This window comes from Marmota monax, unplaced genomic scaffold (genome assembly GCF_021218885.2).
Source record: "Marmota monax isolate L192 unplaced genomic scaffold, Marmota_monax_Labrador192_F-V1.1 WCK01_AAM20220418_F8-fsc00006, whole genome shotgun sequence".
Lineage (NCBI taxonomy): Eukaryota > Metazoa > Chordata > Mammalia > Rodentia > Sciuridae > Marmota > Marmota monax.
The window spans coordinates 16,079,290-16,099,750 of NW_026693712.1; the positions used below are offsets into that span (position 1 = coordinate 16,079,290).

The 20,461-nt window shown below is 42.5% G+C and overlaps 1 protein-coding gene across 6 annotated transcripts in view; it reads right to left on the reverse strand.

The window, feature by feature from the left end:
• The window catches only part of Arhgap26 (Rho GTPase activating protein 26), a 411,097-nt gene extending 391,631 nt beyond the window's left edge, over nt 1-19,466 (reverse strand). For 2 of the 6 annotated variants that reach the window (XM_058584255.1, XM_058584256.1), the window contains exon 1: nt 18,928-19,465. In XM_058584255.1, the coding sequence (XP_058440238.1) occupies nt 18,928-19,081 (154 nt within the window). In that variant the 5' untranslated portion in view covers nt 19,082-19,465. Of the gene's footprint in view, nt 1-6,263; nt 6,392-18,927 lie in introns of all 6 variants that reach the window. The other 4 variants (XM_058584257.1, XM_046460146.2, XM_058584254.1 and 1 more) reach the window with 3 other exon arrangements.
• Between the last annotated feature and the right edge of the window lie 995 nt (nt 19,467-20,461).

Genomic DNA, 20,461 nt, shown 5'->3' on the forward strand with positions numbered 1-20,461 from the left:
AGGTTCTTCCTTCTCAATCTCAGCCAGGAAATTACCCTCCAAAACAAGCTCAGCACCAGGGAAGAGGCAGGACAAGAAAAGGGCTAACCCAGAGGCCTACAGGCACCCTTTCAAATGAGTGTGGATTAGGCCTGCGACACTACTAGCAACTCTGTCAGAGGATAAAAAGCAAGAATGGCATCAGGGGTCCAAGCATCCTAGCACTGCAATTGCTGCATTCTGATGACCTGCAAATTGTTTAGATGCTCCAAAGGAAAAAAATTCGTGGCTTAACAAGATCAAGCGACAAAGCAGACCACAGGATACCACCCTTGGAGCCATGGGTTAAAAATCCTAAGAAAGTGTTGCCTGGGACTGGAGGAATGGGGAGGATGGAAAATAATAGCTGAGAAGTACAGGATTGCTTTGGGGGATGATGAAAATGTTCTAAAATTAATCATAGAGATGAATGCAAAATTCTGTGACTATACTAAAAAGTCATTGAATCATACACTGTAAACGGGTGAATCTTGTGATATGTGAATTATAGCTCAATAAATCTATTTTCTTAATCCTAAGGAAGAACCTGCAAGGTCTCTGCCCATCATTGCCTGCCCTCCCGCACCAGTGCCCCATGTAGGGGGAGCTCAGTTATAGGTCTGATTGAGATGGTACATAAAGAGATATGAGTCATTCTTCTCCAGCCTGACATTTGATAAGTTTCTCATATAAGATAAGCACCAAAAAATACTTCAACCTTCTTTCTTAAGGAGACTCAGTTTTTAGGGGCAAGGAATAGACCCCAACATTCAGAACCCAGACTTGTGGGGGGAAAAAGCAAAATTTTAGTTATCCTCGGCTGTTAAACTTCTTTATTCATGAATTCAGTGCTGCTTCAAGCACAAAACCCCAACCCCCGTGGTGCTATGATGGTATGAAGTTATGCTAGCCAAAAGAGGTGGGGGAGTTAAGAAGCAAGCCAAAGTCATATCCCAAAAGACACCAAGGCCAAAAGCTATCAGTTCCACTCTAATTTCCTATGCAATGGAGCAGAGCTACCCTGCTGGGGAACTTATTACAGGCATGCTGGCTACATAAAAAGGAAACAGGATTTCTTTCCAGGGAGAGACCATCTTGCTGCTCTAAACGGACCTTGGCAACATGGGAGCTTGCTGACCTCGCACACAGAGCTCAGAGAGATCTTGGTCAGAGGCTGGGAGGCAGCAACAAGACCTGGCCAGCAGACACACATACAGTAGGAGCCCAAGCCCAAGATGTTGAGTACTGGTCCCCAGTGCCTTTCCTGAACTCCAGTTCCCACAAAGCCATACTGTCCCTTGCCAGAGTTGTGCAGCTGATGAGCTGTTAGATAAGCCAGTCAGGGCAGGGTTTGTGTCAAACATCGCTGCACTACCCACATACAAAAGCAAGAAGCTCCTGTCTTTAGAGAAGCAGCCCACAGAAATTCTTAAGAAGCAAGAGGCACTCAGCAACTTAGCATGGCCCTAAGCAACACAGTGAGATCCTCTCTCTAGACAAAATATAAAAAAGGGCCAGGATTGTGGCTTAGTGGTAGAGCGCTTGCCTAGCATGGGTGAAGCACTAGGTTTGATTCTCAGCACCGCATTAAAAAAAAAAAGTAAAATAAAGACATTGTGTCCATCTACAGCTAAAAATATTTTTTAAAGGGGAGGGGCGGGGCCAGGGATATGGCTCACTGGTTAAGTACCACTGGGTTCAATCCCTGGTACCAAAAAAATTAAAAAAGCAAAAGGCAGGGCAAAAGCAACACTGGTCTCCTGGTAACACCTGGGGTCTCACCAGCAGTTGCTGTGGTCTGCTCAGTCACCCAGCCCTCCCCAAAGGGCTGAGAACCTACAGAGATCAGAATAGAGATAGGCACCCAGGGAGGAAGAAGCAGAAGCTGTTGCCAGAAATGAGTGGCCCAAGGGCACCTCCAGGGCAGGAAGAGGAGAGAAGCACTCTCAGTTTGGGGTACTTCATGCTCCAGAGACATCAGCCAGGCTGTCCCCAGACTGTGTGACTAGCTGTGCAACTGCTCAGCCAGCTCATTATGCTTCCTGAATGTTTTTAAAGAAAAAATGTGCAAGATAATGACAGACTCTGACCCCAAATGACTTTAACCCTGACAAGAGCACCAGGACTCATTGTGGGAAAACTTTTTGCCCTGATTGTCCAGGAGCATAAAGTTCTCTTTTAGGAGCTCATCCACCCAACCCCAGTACTACCGAGAGCCCCAGCTCACAGATAGAGCTCATGAAAACAACTGGATCCCAGGTAGGAAGCCACACTGGCTGAAATGTTCCAAAGTCACTGGAACTTCCACACTTCAGAAACACTCAGCCATCATTCCTCCACCCGCAGTAATGCAGACACCTTCCAATACCTCAGATGGCCTAACAGAAAGGTGAACAACAACTCCATTGTGCACATTAAGGGGAACAAAGGATTTGAGGACCAGGTTTATATAAAAATGTTCTGGCCTATTCAGACAACATGTGGTTGGTCCAAGGACCTCCTCCATATAACTCACCCTAATGGGTGGAGGGGAGGTGGGGCTACAGGAAATGCAGATTTCCAGGCCTTCCCCGAGCTCATGTATCAGAATCTCCTTGTAGATCCAGAATCTGCAATTCATGGAATTTTTACACACTCTCACTTTTAAGAACCTCTGCAGGAAAAAGTGATGGGGGTTATTCTGAGGCAAGCATGGCAGTTATAACTCAAGATGTCTACAGTCGTGCCAAGCTAAATCCATACAACCACCAGCTTACAACAAGGACAATCTGGTAGTGAAAATAATGGCAGTTCCAATTATAGAATACATACCATGTGTCTCCTTACACAGCTCATCATAACATCTACTGTCCTCATCTATTCCTCACAATAATATTATTAGGTAGTTATCAATTTCTCCTCTTGCACTTAAGCGCTTTCTTCAGTTTTGCCTCCAAAGTGAAGGTCAAAATCCATAGGCCTCTGAGCAGGTCCTCACCCAAAATGGCCAAGAAAAAAGCCCTGGTTCAAACTGTCTCCCATCTTCTTCTGGTTACCTTCTACACTTTGATGCTCCATGGTTTCGGCCTCCTTCTCTTCTCTCATTCCACACTGGTGGTTTACTATCTTTGCTGTCCATTAGAATCACCTGGGGAGCTTTTTAAAACTTCCCATGTCCAGAATATACCCCCAGACAAACTATATCAGAATGTCCAAGAGTGAATCTATGGAAGTGGTGTGCTAGGCTCCTCAGGAATTCCAAACAGCAGCTAAGGCTGAGAACCTCAGCCTATGTCTCACCTTTATAAATCCATTTACTTCCAGGGCCTCAAATACCATCTAACAGAACCAGACTTATACCCATACCCTCCACAACTCTGCAAAACTCCCAACCTGTGCTTCCTACCACCTAGTAGTTGTCCCCACACTCACGCCCCATCAGAACTCAGCAGGAACTCAACTGTGCATCCCCTATCACACACCATGAGTCTTCTGTGGTATGCAGTTCAGCCAGCCCCCCAAGACCTAGCAGAGAAACTTCACATACACCCCTAGCTCTACCCTCCTCTCTGTCCTCATCCTCTCCTCAAGTCACAAAATGCTGTTCTCTTTCTCCTCTTCATTCACACAGCTCACGTCCTCTGAAAAAAATGCCATGGAACTCTTCATTCTACTCTGTAATTTATCAGTGTCTGTGTGACTATTCAAACAGTGACTGCACTGAGTAAAGCAGATTTTCAGGAAAATCCCCCCCCCCAACCCCCACATGCTCTCTGTACTCTCCGGCACAGAGCTGCCTATCTAGGACACTTGTAACCTAGTCTGTGGTCGGTGAAGCACATCCCTCTCCTCCTCTTCCCCCAGGTACCAGGCCAGACATGTGTCCATCCTCTTGAATACTTCTGCCTTGGGACAATGTTAAGCAGAGACTGACTCTCACATCTCTGATGAAATATAGGATTATTTAAGGTAATATAATAAATAGCAAGTAGTTTTCAATTTGATTATGATTGAATGGCTATTTGAAGACATTTTATAGAAAATTGCTAAACATATCAAACTGTGATTTCTCAAAGATATAAACTTCTCTTTTGAAACCAATGCATTTTTTACTAGATAGATTTTTACAAGGTAAATAAACAGTGATAAAGGTGAGGCAAAAAATAACAGAGGTAACCTTTAAATGACTGACTACTGTCTCCTTGGGCTTGATAAGCCTTCTTGGGCTTTACCTAGAGGTCTCTACTCCTTCTCCCAACACCTTTCCAAACCAGCAGCAACTCTCACATGGGCCACATACAACCTGTTTTCCCTGCCTTCTCTCAAGATGCTGAGCACCCGGGAGAGTAACCTGGGTGACCTGACCTGCAAGTGTAATAATAAGACTCTGCCTGCTCCATCCCAGAAACCACCCCACCCACCCCACCCCCTCCCAGAAAAGTTGGCTTCTACACCAAGAGGAGCTGCCACAGGCATAAACCAGAGAGGACATGAGGCAGGATTTTGTTTTGCATTAGGGAGAAGTGCTAAGTGCTAAGTTCTGCAGCAGCTACAGAGAGATATCAGAAAAAACACCCTCTCTCTTACCAGTCCCCAGGAATTCCAGGGCCCACAGGGAAGCTTCAACCATAGACAAGGTCAGGATCTCCAACTACCAAAGGCAGGAGATTGCTCTCCTTTTACACCTGTCAAGCCTCCTGAATAATGCACAGGATAAAAATTCAACAGCATCATCACCAGGAACACAAACAAGTTCTCTGGGGTCCTACACTTGGATGATTCCTAGGTACAGAGGGGTCACATTTTAGTGATTTTTGCTGTGGTTTTTAGTCCCAGAATTAACAATACATACAAACCAAGAAGAAGGAAATGGAGAAAATTCTAAGTACTGTTTTTATTTCAGAGGATACTCTGTAATGAATTCTAAACAGTGCGTTTCCTTCCCACACTAAAATCATAGTTTGTAAGATTTGGTTCACTTAGTATTTTTTTAATTTATTTTTTAGTTTTCGGTGGACACAACATCTTTATTTTATTTTTATGTGGTGCTGAGGATCAAACCCAGCGCTCTGCGCATGTCAGGCGAACGTGTTATCACTTGAGCCACATCCCCAGCCCCCACTTAGGATGTTTTAAGAACACTTCTATGAAATATTTATTAAACTGAAAAATACAAATATGGCATCTTTTAGCTGAGTAATTTCATCTCTAGGAATTTTCCTACAGATCTACTTACTTATCTGTCCTATGCAAGAGGTGCCAAGGTGTTCCTAGCAGCACTGCTAATAGGGTCAAAGACTGGAAATAGCCTAAATGTCTACTATTATAGGACTGGTTTCATAAATTATGTTATATTCACACAAAACAATGCTAACAGTGAGTTAGGTCTGTTCGTACCAATGTACAATATCCAAAATATATTATGACAGGGTATAAAACAGTATACATGGCATACTTCCAAATACATATATTTGTTAAAAAATGTGTATATATGTGTATATATATATATATACACATATATATGCACATTTATATATACATTTGCTGACACATGCATAGTTATACTTGAAAAATTCTCAAGAAACTGGTAAAATGTTGCTTCTAGCATAACTAGAGATCCAGAGGCAGAAGTTGCAGCTGTCCCTTTGTCTCTTTTGAATTCTGTACCATTTATAGGTATTACCTACTTAGATTGGCTTTTTAAAAGAAACATATGAATTCGACTAACTATTTATTTTTAATTTTATTTGCTCAACTGATATTCTTTGTCCGCACCTGACCTGCAAGTGTAATAATGAGGCACGCAGTCAGAAATGTGTTACAGTTTTGGTCCCATGGCTTGACAGTGCCCTTGGCACAGGAACAACCAAAGTTCAACTCAGCACCTGAAAAATCTATCTAGTCTCACAGGAGAAGCCAGTTCATGTTTTCACAATGCTCCAATCAGCCTGGAGTAAACTTAAAAGATCTGACAGCAAGATCAGATGAGCTTTGAAAACTACCTGGGATGTCTTTACAAACCATACAAAATGGGGTTTATTTTGGCTTTTCCTGTGTGGCGGCAGCAGGAGTCAAAGTATAGCTACTGGCTTGGCCCAGAGAAGCCAGCTAGTTAACAAGGTTTGTTCCAGAATCCCCAAACCCCAAACCTTTGTCCATCTAGCAAAGGAAACACACACACACACACACACACACACACACACCACCCAACCCCAGGAATCTCCTCTTTCTAAATATAGTAGGAAACTGCCCAGTCTCCAGCTCACCCTCTGCAGCACTCTGTGCCTTCCAACCAAGGTGAAATGAGCCAGACATAAACATGCCGTGACAGCTCCTGGCCCACACTGCCAAGCTGTTTTCCTTACTATTTCCTCTCTTCTTCCACTCTGGGTTCCTACAAAAAAAAAAACCCAGTGACTCTCATTTGTAAAAATTCCTTCAGCCACTAATGCTATTGTTCTCACTCTAAGAGACATGATTCCCTGCTTGGTCCCTGAAATTTGAGCAGACTGTTAAATATGGACAGAATCCTCTCCATCTCCTATTTTGCCTGTAAGAACCTGCAGCTCACCAAGGATATTACACCGGTCCAAGGCTAACAAGGACACATTTAATTAATTGTAATATCTCTCTCTCACACACACATATCAGGTTTTGTTCTACATCCTGGTTATCTTAGAATCAGAATCAATGCCTAAAAGAAGGGCCTATTCAAAATGTTGGCAATTTGAGCAAAAGGTTAAGCTCTGAAACATAATCTAACGTATTCAAAGGGGCACCAAGTATCAACTAGCTATAGGAATGTAAAGACCTAAACAACTGATGTCAACAGGCTTGTAAAAACTGGAGGTCAGCAACAATTCCACTTGGAGGAATCTATCCCATGGAAAAGCTGCCACCCCACACCCAAAGGCAGGTTGTGCAAATTATCAATGTGAGACAATCCAAAAAACCTCCAAAAGGAGCCTGGGTAAATAAACTATGGTAAATACACTATATCCACACCATAGAACCCTCTGAGGTGATCAAAAAGAATTCAGAACTGTATTTCACCACATAATTGTTGCAGATTTTATGCCATTTTTTTTTGCAAAAAAAATGGAATGAGACTATTATGTGAAGCTTTTTTTTTAATTGTACTGGTATTACTTAAAAATCATTTATTACTAAACTGTCTTTGAACCAAGATTAGGATGCATGGGTTACTCATGAATATATGTTAAAACTGAAGAGTCCAAATCCATGCACATCATTTCTTCTTGACATATTAGCAAACACTTTTCTGGTATGACAAAAAAGTTAACAAATCAGCATTATTGATTTGTGCATTATAGTTGAAATATTATACTTGAGGAAACATACCACAGCACTGGGAAGTATGGACTTAGAAATTCAAACTTCTCTGTCCAAAGATCCTGCACTGCTATCATTGGTTTCATTACCTGCCTCACCATCCTCAGTACCACTCATCTAAGATGCTAAGATGTGTGCTACTAGTACAGCAGCATTCTGAACAAACCACATAAGTGGGCTTTCAGAAACAGACGGACAATGGGCAAATGCTGGGAATTCTAGGCTCCTGGCTGGATTAGCAGTGTGTGAGAAGATAAATGAGCATCCTTTTGCCCCTGGTGAGTACACTGCTGCTGTTTACCTTTTAAGCAGCATGACGTACAGAATTATACCAGGTGACAATTATGCAATGCAAGGTTATAAGCCAATTTTTTTTTAAAGAGAGAGAGAGAGAGAGAGAGAGAGAATTTTTTAATATTTATTTTTCAGTTTTCGGTGGACACAACATCTTTATTTTATTATTATTTTTTTATGTGGTACTGAGGATCAAACCCAGTGCCCCGCACATGCCAGGGGAGTGAGTTACCGCTTGAGCCAAATCCCCAGCCCTATAAGCCAATTCTTAAAGTGAAAAAAAAAATTTGGTGTAATAATTAGGTGGTGGTGAGAATTATGCAGTGAAATAAAGAATGGGCATGTATTGACATATAAGAACTCTAAGACACAGTATTAGCTGGAAAAGTAAAACAGGATAATCTGCATAGTATAATCCCAATTATGAAAAAATTTTCACAGAAAAATGATACGGAAAAAAATATTCAAAAGTGCCGGAATTGAGTGTGCAGCTCAGCAGTAGAGTGCCTTCCTAGCATTGAGAGGCCCTAGGTACTATCCCAACCAAAGAAAAGGGACAGAGAGTACTGAATACTCCTATATACTTTTTTTTTTTTTAACTTTTTGAGTCTTGTATGAGAATATATTCATGATCTGTGTCATTTAACAATAATGTTAAATTTCTCCCTAAACTTAATCCTCCCCTAATTTCTATTTCAGAAAAGAGTAACATCATTCACACAACTGCTCAAGTCAGAGACACTGAGTCATCCTTGATATTCCTCTTTTCTTTCATAGTCCACATACAATTAAGCAGCAAATCCTGTGGGCTCTACTTCCAAAAGCACCAGCATGTGACCACCACATCTGATATGGCCAACCTGGACCAAGCTGCCATTGTCTCTTACCTTACCTATTAAAAGCAGCCTCCTAACTGGTCTACTTGACCCCATTCTGGCTTCACAACATTTTCCACCCAGCTGCCTGCGTAATCTTTCTAAAACACAAGCACGTCACAACCTCCTATGGCTGTCCATCATACCTAGAATGAAACCTAAAGTCCTTTCCAGAACTCAAGATCACTGATTTGGCCCCTGGGCTCTCTCTCCATTCATCTGCTCTGTTCCAGCCACAATGGCCTCACTGCTGGCCCATAAACAGCCCATGTACTCTTCCCTCTGTGACTTCTGCACCTGTTACCTCCACCCAAAAGCCCTGACTCTAATCTAGGGTTTTGGAAGGTCCAGTAAGAGCAGAGCAAGGCTCCTGATTTATTGAATTAAATACATAAAAATTTTAAAACATACTGGGTTATAGTTTTAAAAAATTAAAACTAAGGTCAATCAAAAATTTAAATCTAGAAAAACCACCTTAGTTGTTAGCTTCGTATTGGCATCCCTCTCTTGGCTAATTTTTAGAAATGCAATGGCCTTGACAGGACAACAAAATCCCTTCCCAAAGTACCTTCTACAATATCTCCATGGTAATTACAGTTCTCCCCTGGGGGCGGTTCTTATTTTGTCAACTCAGGGCGTTTGAGATCAGTAGCTTACAACTGCCAGAATTAGAAAGCCTTGTCTATGGAACTCCCAAAGAGATGCTGAATGGCCTAACTAGAGTAGAAACCTCAACCAGGGCTGGGAAAGTGGCTCAAACGGTAGCATGCTCGCCTGGCATGCGTGCGGCCCAGGTTCGATCCTCAGCACCACATACAAACAAAGATGTTGTGTCCGCCGAAAACTGAAAAATAAATATTAAAAAAAAAAAAAACCTCAACCACACAGCCTTCAAAGAATCACTGTCCTAAGTCCTGAGATCCAAAAATCAATCAGTCAAATACATCTGAGACCACAACACTGGAAACAAAAAGTCCCCAGAAGAGGACAAACAGAGAAAATATACTTGGTGCTGTTGACTTAATCATCAAAACCTTATAGGACAAACCAAAAGGTAATAAATATGTGAATACATATTTCATCAAAAAAGTTGTACCACTGGACAATAAATGCATATTAAGATGCTCAATGTTATTCATCATCAAGGAAATGCAAATTAAAATCACACCAAGATATCAGCACTTTACTCTCACTAGGGTGGCTTCAATCAAAAAGAGAGATAATAACAAGTGTTGGTGTGCATGTGGAGAAATTAGAACCCTCATACTTTGCCAGTGGGTATATAAAATGGTGCTTCTCTGTGGAAAACAGTTTGGCAGGTTTTAAAGTCAAATATAAGTTTGATTTAAACTTAAGTTTTAAGTCAAAATTAAACATATGTTTGCCATATAACTCAGCAATTCTATTCCTAGGTAAGAAACAAAATTAGAAGTGAAAACATACCCACTCAAAGATATGTATGCAAATGTTCATAGCAGCATTATTCTTAACAGTCAAAAACTTAAAAAAAAAATCCAAGGGTCCATCATTTGGTGAATGAATAAACAACTTGTGCTTGCAAAATTGAATAATCTTCAGCAACACAAAGGAACCAACTTCTGATACATGCTACAACATAGACAAACCTCAAAACCATCACAGTAAGTGAAAAGAGCCAGATGCAACAGATTACTTCTTTCATGATTCCATTTAGCTTAAAATTTCAGAAAAGACAAATTTATAAAGACAGAAAAGAGTGGATTAGTGGTTGTCTGAGACATAACATGAGAATAGAAAGAGCCTGCAGAGAGATATGTGGAAGCTTTTGGGATGATAAAAATGCTCATAACTGGATTGGGGTGATGGTTACATAACTCTATAACTACAAAGCACAGAACTGTAACTTAAAACAGGTGAATTCATGACATGTAAATTATAATCAATAAAGCTCTCTTTAAAAACTATTTGCCCAAAACATATATGCCTAAAACAAATGGGTACTTAGAAAGGAATAAATGTATAGATAGCATTCTTGTAAGAGACACTCATGATAAACTGATGTCAATTCCAAGTGCTACTTACCATTCTGAGGGGGGGAGAAAGAGATGGAGAGTGAAAAACAATTCCTTTACATGATTTTAAAGGAGAAAGAACTATTCTTTCCTAATAATAATTGTTGATAATCAAAAATTAACAGATATTCAGCCACAAAAAGATATTAAATTCTACTACAAGAACACTGAAAATATTATACTAAGTAAATTAAGCGGATACAAAATGAAAAATATTGTATGATTCCACTAATATGTCTTGAACAGGCAAATTCATAAAGACAGAGCAGAATAGGGGTTACAGGGGCAAAGGCAATGGGAAGAGGGTACATATAACACAGCTTCAGTTTGAGATGATGAAAAAGTTCTGGAATAAGCCAGGCACAGTGCCACACACCTGTAATCCCAGCAGCTCAGGGGGCTGAGGCAGAACGATTGAGAGTTCAAAGCCAGCCTCAGCAAAAAGTGGGGCACTACGCAACTCAGTGAGACCCTGTCTCTAAATAAAATACAAAACAGGGCTGGGGATGTGGCTCAGTGGTCGAGTGCCCCTAAGTTCAATCCTCAGTACTGGGAAATAGACACAGAATTGTGAAAGGCCACTGCAGTGTATATTTAAAGGTGGTTAAAATGGTAAATTTTGTATTATGTATATTTTGCCATAATAATTTTTTTAAAAACTCAACAATAAGAAAATAAACCAAACTAAAAAAATGGGCAAAAGATCTGGACTTCTCACCAGTGAAGATATATTTTCATGACATATAAGCACATGAAAAGATGCTCAATAGCGAATGCCATGAAGGAACTGCAAATTTAAAAAAACCATGAGATACCACTACACACCTAGAAGAAGGGTGAAAAGCCAAACACTGACATGAGCAAATACGGGCAACAGGAGCTGTCATTCTGCTGGAAGGACTACAAAAAGGTAGAGCCACTTTGGAAGACGTTCAGCAGTTTCTTACAGAAGTAGCACACTCTTTCCATATGACCCAACAATCAAACTCCTTGTTTACCCAAATGAATTGAAAACTTTCATCCACACATAAATCTTCACACAAATATTTATATCTGCTTTATTCGTAAGTTCCCAAACATTGAAAGCAAGCAAGACATACAATCATAGGTGAAAGGATAAACAAACTGTGGTTCATCCAGACAATGGAATATTGTTCAGCAATAACAAGAAATGAATTACCAAGCCATGAAAAGACCATGGAGGAAACTTAAGTGCACATGGCTAAGTGAAAAAAGCCCATCTGAAAAGGCTACAAACTGATCCCAACTAAGAATTTTGAAAAGACAGGCAGCAGTAAAAAGACCAGAAAGACCAGGGAGAAAGTAAAAAGAAACAGAGGTTGAAGGAAGAGGATATAGACAGAACACAGGACGTTTGGACAGTGAAACTATTCTGTATGATACTATAAACATGCGTCCATGTCATTCTACATTTGTCAAAATTGCTACTGAGAGGTTCAGACGGGAGGACTGCAAGTTCAAAGCCATCCATGGGCAACATGGAAAGACCCCCTCTCAAAAAAACAAACAATCAAAATACCATTTGCCATAGCATGTGTGATGCTAAGAGTGAACCCAAATGTAAACTATAGACTTCTGTTACTAATATTTTATCAGGGGGCTAGGAGGGTAACTCAAAGGCAGAGTACATGCTTCAAATTAGAAGGAAAAGATATGAGAGACTACAGGGAACTTTTCTGTAAGCCTAAAACTGCTCTAAAAAAAAAAACAAAACTAAGTCTATGAATTATTTAAAAGGGGGGAGGGGCTCTAAGCTGTAGGCAGTCAGCAGATTGAAAAATACAGACTGGATGTAATTTATTCAATGCAACTGAGAATGAAGAAAAGTAAAGGGATTCTTTTTAAGCCAATGTTATATAAAAACTACAAAATCTTGTTTGGATTTAATTGCTGTTTATATTTGTATGAGTAATGCTCCAAATGTCAGTATTGCAAATTACCACCATTTACAAATAATTAGGAAAAGGCTTTTTTTCCCCCCCTTTTATTCACAAGGTGCTAAAGCAAACCAAAAGAACTGGGAGAAATTTGTTGCTAGCTAACTCCATGTGCATTTATTCCATTAGGATTCTGTGAGTAATATAATTACTCCTAAACAAAGCAAGCTGGCAGAGAACATCCTTTGACAGTTTATGCCATTGAAGAAGGTCTCATCTTACTGTTGAAAAAAAAAAAAAGGCTATAACTAAATCTTAAAGAAGCACAAAAAGGTGACAAGCTTTAAAGCATACAACACTTGATGCTGGGTGTTTGTTTGTTTTTCCTAGTTTTAATAGGAAAATAGTTTTAATAGGCACGCCATTTACCTTACTGAATTAGACTAGAAACAGATTTTGGCCTCCCTGATTAATGCCCTATTTTCCACTTAAAAGGGAATCATTGATAATCATTCGTTATCACCCCAAAAAGAAAGCATTGCTTTACAATGCCAAGACACAGTCTGCCCCTCCAGCCTACAAGTTTCTATAAGCATGTGAGGGAGAGAAAACTACAAAACTTAACAGCACAATACAAAAGATTTACTAGTCTTTCCATAGGGTGAAAATCACCAGGACTATATTCTCACCTAATCTAGCATCTGCAGCACCACCTTTCTACAATCTAGATCTATGAAAAATTTGCATCTTCGCCACCAGCATTTTGCTAAGGCACTGAAGGGTAATTTTCAAAAGGAGGCCCCAGAGGCTATTGCGAGGTTCAAAACTTGATTGCACACATTTCTACCTTTAGTAGTGACTTTAATCAAGTTACCCCAACTATCAAATGCAGAAAAGGAAGAGGACAGTTGACCCTTCAAATCTATGGATCTGCATTCTGCAATTCAACCAACCAGGATTAAAAATACTGAGGGAAAAACTGCCTCTGTACTAAACATGTACAGACTTCTGTCCTTGTTATTATTCCCTAAACAATATGGTAGATAATAACTACTTACATAGCATTCACATTGTATTAGGTATTATAAGTGCTCTACAGATCATTTAAAGTATTCAGGGGGATGAACACAGGTTATATGTAAAGATTGTACTGTTATCTGTAAGGAACTTAAGGATTTTGGTATCTGAGGGGGTCCTACAACCAATCCCCCATGGATACTGAGGAACATCCATATTCATCTCACAAGATTGTGGTACAGAATAAGAAGACAATGTGTGGCATTTAGTATAGGACCAGGCACTTGGTAAATATTCAATAAAATGAAAGATGCTGGTATTCCTATAAGCTATTGTTTCTATTAAAATTACCTTAGGAATGTGTACAAGAGAAAGGACAGAGATCTCAGAATTACTAACCTCTGATAATATAATGAAAAATGCACATCATCCCCAAAGCCTCCCAAAAAGTATAGGCTCAACTAGAAACATAAATACATTCATTTCCTTTAGTTAAAAAAGTATCACCCAGCAGGATATCAACCACAAAGTATGGCTTTATTCAGTATCATATATCCTGCCCCAACATGGCTGAAAACTCAGAGGGAAGAGGCTAGATTCTTGGTCTTGTTTTGGTTATTCCCTCTGCATCCATTCAAGTACCATGAACTAGAATGAATCCATTCCCCTTTCATGAGCTGAAAACATGAAAGTGCATCCAGGTTTCTCCAGACCCTAAGACACTATCTTTGGTTCCTCAACTTAACTCCCTCCCATGTGAAGAACAGCTTTTTTTTTTTTGGTACCTGGGATTTAACTTGGCCACTGAGCCACATCCCCAGCCCTATTTTGTATTTTATTTAGAGACAGGATCTCACTGAGTTGCTTAGTGCCTTGCTTTTGCTGAGGCTGGCTTTGAACTCATAATCCTCCTGCCTCAGCCGCCTGAGCTGCTGGGATTACAGGTGTGCCCCACTGTGCCCAGCTGAGAATAGCTTCTTGATTCTAAGTTTTCCAATGTGAAATTCAAATCAAGAACTCTGTGCCTAAATTGGTCACCATCACCTAGGGGAAAAAATGATTAACACTGTATTTCGAATGTCTAGAAGGCAAATCTATAGAGACAGAAAATACGTTAGTGACTCATGAGAGCTGCAAGGTTAGGAGGAATTAGGGAATGAATGCTAATGGGAAAGAGCTGCTTTCTTTTGGGGGTGATGCTCTAAAATTGTTCTAAAATTGATTATGATGATTATACATCTCCATGAATGTACTAAAAACTATTGAATTGGATGGTTTAAATGGGTGAGCTGCATGGTAATGAAATAAAGTTGATATTTTAACATCTGCATTTGTCACCCTCCCACCCACTTGGACTATCAGAATAAGTACACGCAATCTCAATAAATTTAAAGGAGTATATCCCCAGCATAGATACATGGTGTATAACACCAAATTTAGAAATTAACAATCTAGAAGAGAAGAAACAGTTCCTGAAAACTCATACCACCCATCAAAACCAATAGCCTAGTTCACTTTCATTCCTATGAAACCATATTTGGTTTGTCACTGAGTCTATGAAACAGCCAGGCATGAGGTTCCATGCAGTCTGCAAGCTTTTCCTGCAAGGCAGAGAGCAGTAGCCAGCCCAACCACTGAGGGGAGAAAGTGAGTCTAGCAAAAGGTTGAAAATTTAAGAATGTTATTAGGAACCAAAGAGATGTTGCGAGGCTTACTTACTTTGTTTTCAACTTATGAAGCTGTTCTGGCATACTGCAACTTGCTACAAACACCATTACCAGGATCCTGCCCACCACTGGCTAACAAACACGTAATCACATGATTTACCAACAACTGGCATGAGGGATGTGTGGGTCTAACTCCTCATACTGAAGGTAAAAACTGTACCTCTGCTCCTAATGACTTCTGCTCTGAAAAACAAGTCTTGACAATCCCAAGTGCTGGAGGAGGAGGATTGAGCAGTGCCAGGTGCCAGCCTCCAAGCTAAGTAAGAGCTTTCTACAAATGCCCTGTTTCATGCAGTCCTCACAACAACCCCAGAGGTCAGTGTGGCTGTTCAAATTTTATACTGGAGGAACTCCGGCTTAGTAACAGACCCAGAGCCAAGCAACTAGTAAGTAATGGGGTCAAACTTGATCCAGGAAATCCTACAACTCATTCATCTCTACAGAATGAAAAAAAAAAAAAAAAAAACACAAGACTTAAACACACAGAATCTTCCTGAATGAGATAATGATTAAACAGGTTGGAGGAAAGGGTCCTGGGTGAATGAGTGCCCACAGAAAAGGCAAAAACAAATCATCATCAGAAGCAACTGACTGGGAGTTGCCAAGACTCAACTCCATGTCAAACAAGTACTTTCTCCAAAGGCATAATTTTTTAAAATGCAGGTCTCAAATTATTTTATCGCTTATACTCTCTGTGTACTACCAAAAATCAGCAATCCAGAGAAAGAACCAAGGGATTCATTTTTATGAAATCCAGAGCTTATATCAGATTTTTCAAGGGGACTCAACAGACAAATGTGCAAGAAGCACTGACCTAGGCTGATCTAGAGGACAGTGTTGCATCATGGTTAAGTCAATGCTTTTGGAATCCCACAACTTGTTTTTAAATATTGTTAATTGCTGTGTCACCTTGGCCAGGTCACTGATTTCTCTGCCCCTTAGTTTCCTCATTCATAAAGTAGAAGCAACATAACAGAGGTCTAGCTGAACTCTGGCAATCCCTAGAGGCAGTTTTATTGCTTATGATTCACATAGAAAGGGAATCTAAACCCAAAGATCTGCAAACACTAGTTATAAAATAACTATAAAATAAAATAAGTATCGTTGTAAGATAAAACCATAAGACAAGGGTTACTCATATAATTAAGTATAATTACATATGTAGTTTTTAGTTATCCTGGAAAACCACCGGTTTTTCCATTTACAGCAGTAATAAAGACAATCTGAAGAAAAATAATACACAAATACTAATCTGTACAATGTAGCAAGTACCTCAAGATAACAGAAATATTATCATGTACAATGTAGCAAGTACCTCAAGATAACGGAAATCTGGGAAACAGTCATTGACTCCACCTTCTTTGAGAAGTCGATGCCCTATTCAATTAGTAGTTAGTGGTATTAGAGGAGCTTAGTAACAGAGATGGATGTAAAGAGACCAAAACACCCATCAGCCTTTCCCCAAAGTTACAAGAGTGGTCCATCCCATTGCGCAATTTAACTATTGAACTCCATTACTGCAATGTTTCTTTCTATCTGAAGAATTCTTGCTCCTGACCTCCCCAAAAATAGTAGCAGGCAAACTGCCAGTCAACCAAATGCACCCTTCTCAGAGTCAATGCAGAAATACAAATACAAGTCCAAAGTCTAGCAAGCTTGGTCCAAGGTGTTCCCTTCAGGGCAGGAAGAATGGGGCGGAATCAAGAGCTCTGCTTGCTTTGCAGGAACTTTGCTTAGGGTTCAGACCAAGTAGATTTCTTTCTTTTTTTCTTTTCTTCTTCTTTTCTTCTTTTTTTTCCCCCCTGTAGGGCCTTGCTCAATTGCTAAGGCTGGCTTTGAGATCCTCCTGCCTCAGCCTCGCAAGCCACTAGGATTACAGGTGTGAGCCACTGCATTCAGCAGATCAGGTACATTCAAAAGCTCTAGCCCAGCTAACACTGTGTGACTCTGGGCCAATGCTTCCCCAAGCTCCAGTTTTCTCATTTGCAAAATGAATAAAGGTACATAAGATAATTCATGTACCTTTGGGTGAAGCAGTGCTTGGCATGGAGTAGCCTCTGTAGCCATGGGACAGCTGAATATTGCTGTTATATCCTTAGCATCCAGTATAGTACCTAGCACACAGCAGGTACTCCCCGTTTACTGAGTGAAGCAGAGGACCAATTAAAGCTAGCCAGAGGATCAATCAAAATTGCTAAGCCCAACTTATAACTGGTCCCCTAACTTACTTCAAACCACAGGTCATGTGTTCCGCAAACCAAAGAATGACCCTGGTTTTTGTCAGAGGATGTCTGTTCATATGTTTCAGGTAAGGCACAGCTTCCTGTGAGGACCCCTACCCCTGGGAAGCCTCCCCACATCACAGTCCTACAGTTCATTTCACCCCAAAAGATTTGCACTTGCTGCTCTAGCATTTCATAGTCTCGTTCTTCATTTTTAGAAGGAATAGGCTCACAAAATGACATCTCAGGCACTTAGTTTCCAATGTCTCCTTTAAAGAGGCCTGGGGACAATTCTCACAGATAGGAACCTACCCACTAAGGCAACCTTTCTTAGCTGAAAGATATCACCTTTTAGTAAATGCATCACAGAAAAGACAGGAAAAGTAAAGAGTCAAAGATAATTCCACTATCTACCTTCATGTTGTTTCTGATTCTGAAAATGAAAAGATGGAATGAACTATTTTTAAATGGGTAAACTGGAAAGGCACCAAAAACCATTCTCACAGTGCAAGGTGCTCATCCCTGAAGCACTCTAATTTGTCCAGAAGGATAAACTTTGTGGTTCTGCAGAAATCAAGCAGAATGCAAATTTCATTCCTTCCCTTGCACTGGGAAGAAAAAAAAGCAAAAACGGTTTTACAAAAGGTACCAGAACCATTGAGATCACTTTAAACTTCCCCTTTCTGAAGGAGGACTAGGACATTCCTTCTCAGGCCTTTCAGTTTTCAAGGATAATAGAAGAAGTAAAAAGTAGAGCAAGGGAGAGAGCGGGGAGAGGGGTGGGGGGGGGAGGGAGGAGATGTATTCCTTCTATTTTTAAACCCACGCCCACAGTTTGGAGTAAAGGAACACTCTGATTCTGTACTCCCACCCCTATCACCTTCTGCTAAACACAAGAATCAGAACCTGCACACGTATACATCACTGATTCTAGATCTGGGGGTTACTGCCAGTACTCCACGGAATCAGGGCTAACCAACCGCTCCACCCAAAGAACCCGGCGGCCCTGACTGGACTGAAGCCGCATATAGGGAGCGAAGCAATCACAGCCCGCCTTTTCCCTGGGGGAGGCAGCGCCCCCTTGGTACGCTCCATTCCCACGGCAGGGCGCCCAGAGTCAAACAACTGTTCCGCTAAGGAAGCCGCATTAGTGGACGTAATTCGTTTCCCATTGGGCTGCGGCAGGCTGGACACTCAGGTACCACTCTGGGACACCTGTATGCCGTGCACACCCACCCTGTCCCAAAGTACCACCCGCGCTTCTTCACCACCAGGCCATCCCCTAACACAAACGGCGGGGCGATGCGTCTCCTTCCTCATCTGATGGTGGCTCCTAACCCATTTTAGGTATCCTTCCTGCATCGGAAGCATCGACACCCCCCACCCAGTGCCCCGGGGGCGAAACCCGGCAGCGCGCGGGCGACTAGGGCTGAGCGCCGCCCCTCGGACCCTCCCGCGCCGGACCCGGTCCGCACGGAGCTCGGGGTACTCACTCTTGAGCGCGATGATGAGTGACTTCCCGTCTTTGATGAGCTCCTTGATGAATTTGTTGGTCTTATCCAGCTCTGCTTCGTGAGACTTCAGCGTCTCTCGGAAGTGCGGGCTGTCGAGGCAGCAGTCACTGAACTCGAGCGCGGGGAGCCCCATGCTGCCCACGGCGCCCAGCCAGGGGTCGCGCCTCCCCCGGGGCTCGGGCGGCCGGCTCCCTGAGCACGCTCGCCTCGGGACCTCGGCCGGCACCCTCGACGGCCGCCGGCTCCACAGGTGTGGCGCCGGCTCAACCCGCGCGCGGTGTCCACCGGTGCGCACGACTCCAAAACCCAGCTGGGACCTGGACGATGGGCTGTTGCTCCTGCGGCGTGCAGTGGAGCAATAGGGGAGCAAGAAGCGCAGCGATGGACCCGCAGCGACACGGAGAAACAAGCTAGCGAGCGGGCGAGTGAGCGCGGCCGCCGCCTCCCCGCCTCCTTCGCAGGCTAGCTCTCCAGCAGCCTCGAGCGCCCTCTCACAGTAGCCTGGGCCGCCCCACCGGCGTCCGGGCCGTTCGAACCTGCTAGCGATGACCTAATCCGGTCCAGACCAATCAATGCGCCCTCCTCAGCCCGTCCCCCAGGGCCGCCCGGGGCCGCCCGGCCCTTCCGCGGGTCTTATCCAATCAGAGCGCCATGGGGGCGGGGCCTTGGATGGGGGTGGAGCCCACGCCACCGCCCAGGTCCGCAGAGCAAGCTCCGCCCGCTCCCGCCTGCCGGTGTTGCAGACTCTGAGCTCTAGGGGTGAGTGCTGTGGTTCTTGGGCCCCCGCCACCCCGGACCTTTGTGGCTTGTTGCGGTCCTAATCCCAGCCGGGGTTGATGCGTCTGTTGGTCTGGGGAGCCGAGGACCCTAGATATGCCAAGCATGAAAAATCTGGGAATTCGTGCTGCCATTCACCGCAGCTCGCCCTGTTCTGCTGGGCAACTGAGCTTGTACTTACATACAGCCCTTGCTTCGGGAGAACCCGGAGTTTACAGAGCATCACACGTTCCTCATCCAGTCAAGCAGAAAATGTTTGCATCTTTGAATTACCAACACTTCTTGCCCGCAGTCTTCCTGCCCCCTACAGTCCGTCCCCCTCACGGCCACTACTGCTCAAAACCCGCCCCTGGCTGCACTCCCCCCGCACTCCCTCCCTGACTTGCCCCTAGCCGAAGGATCACACTTTCTTCAGCCTGTTATTTTCCTGCTGGGCAATAGCACCATTTTACACAATTATGTCCAATGTCTGTTGTCCTTCGCTGCTACACGGTTAGCTTCAAAAGGGCACGTGCCACCGCAGTTTTCTTATCTGTTATTGCTCCCAACACTTAGAACAGCAGCTGTCATTTAATGACAGATTTTTGAGGGCTTACTATGTGCTCAGTGTGTTGTGGTGCTTGATAAACATTTGCGGTATGAATGAATGAATGTTTCCCTGTCACTCTTCACCTTCCACCCCCAGTGCGTTGAACGGTTGCCCCCACTATTCTATCATAGCACTCAATTCTGGCAG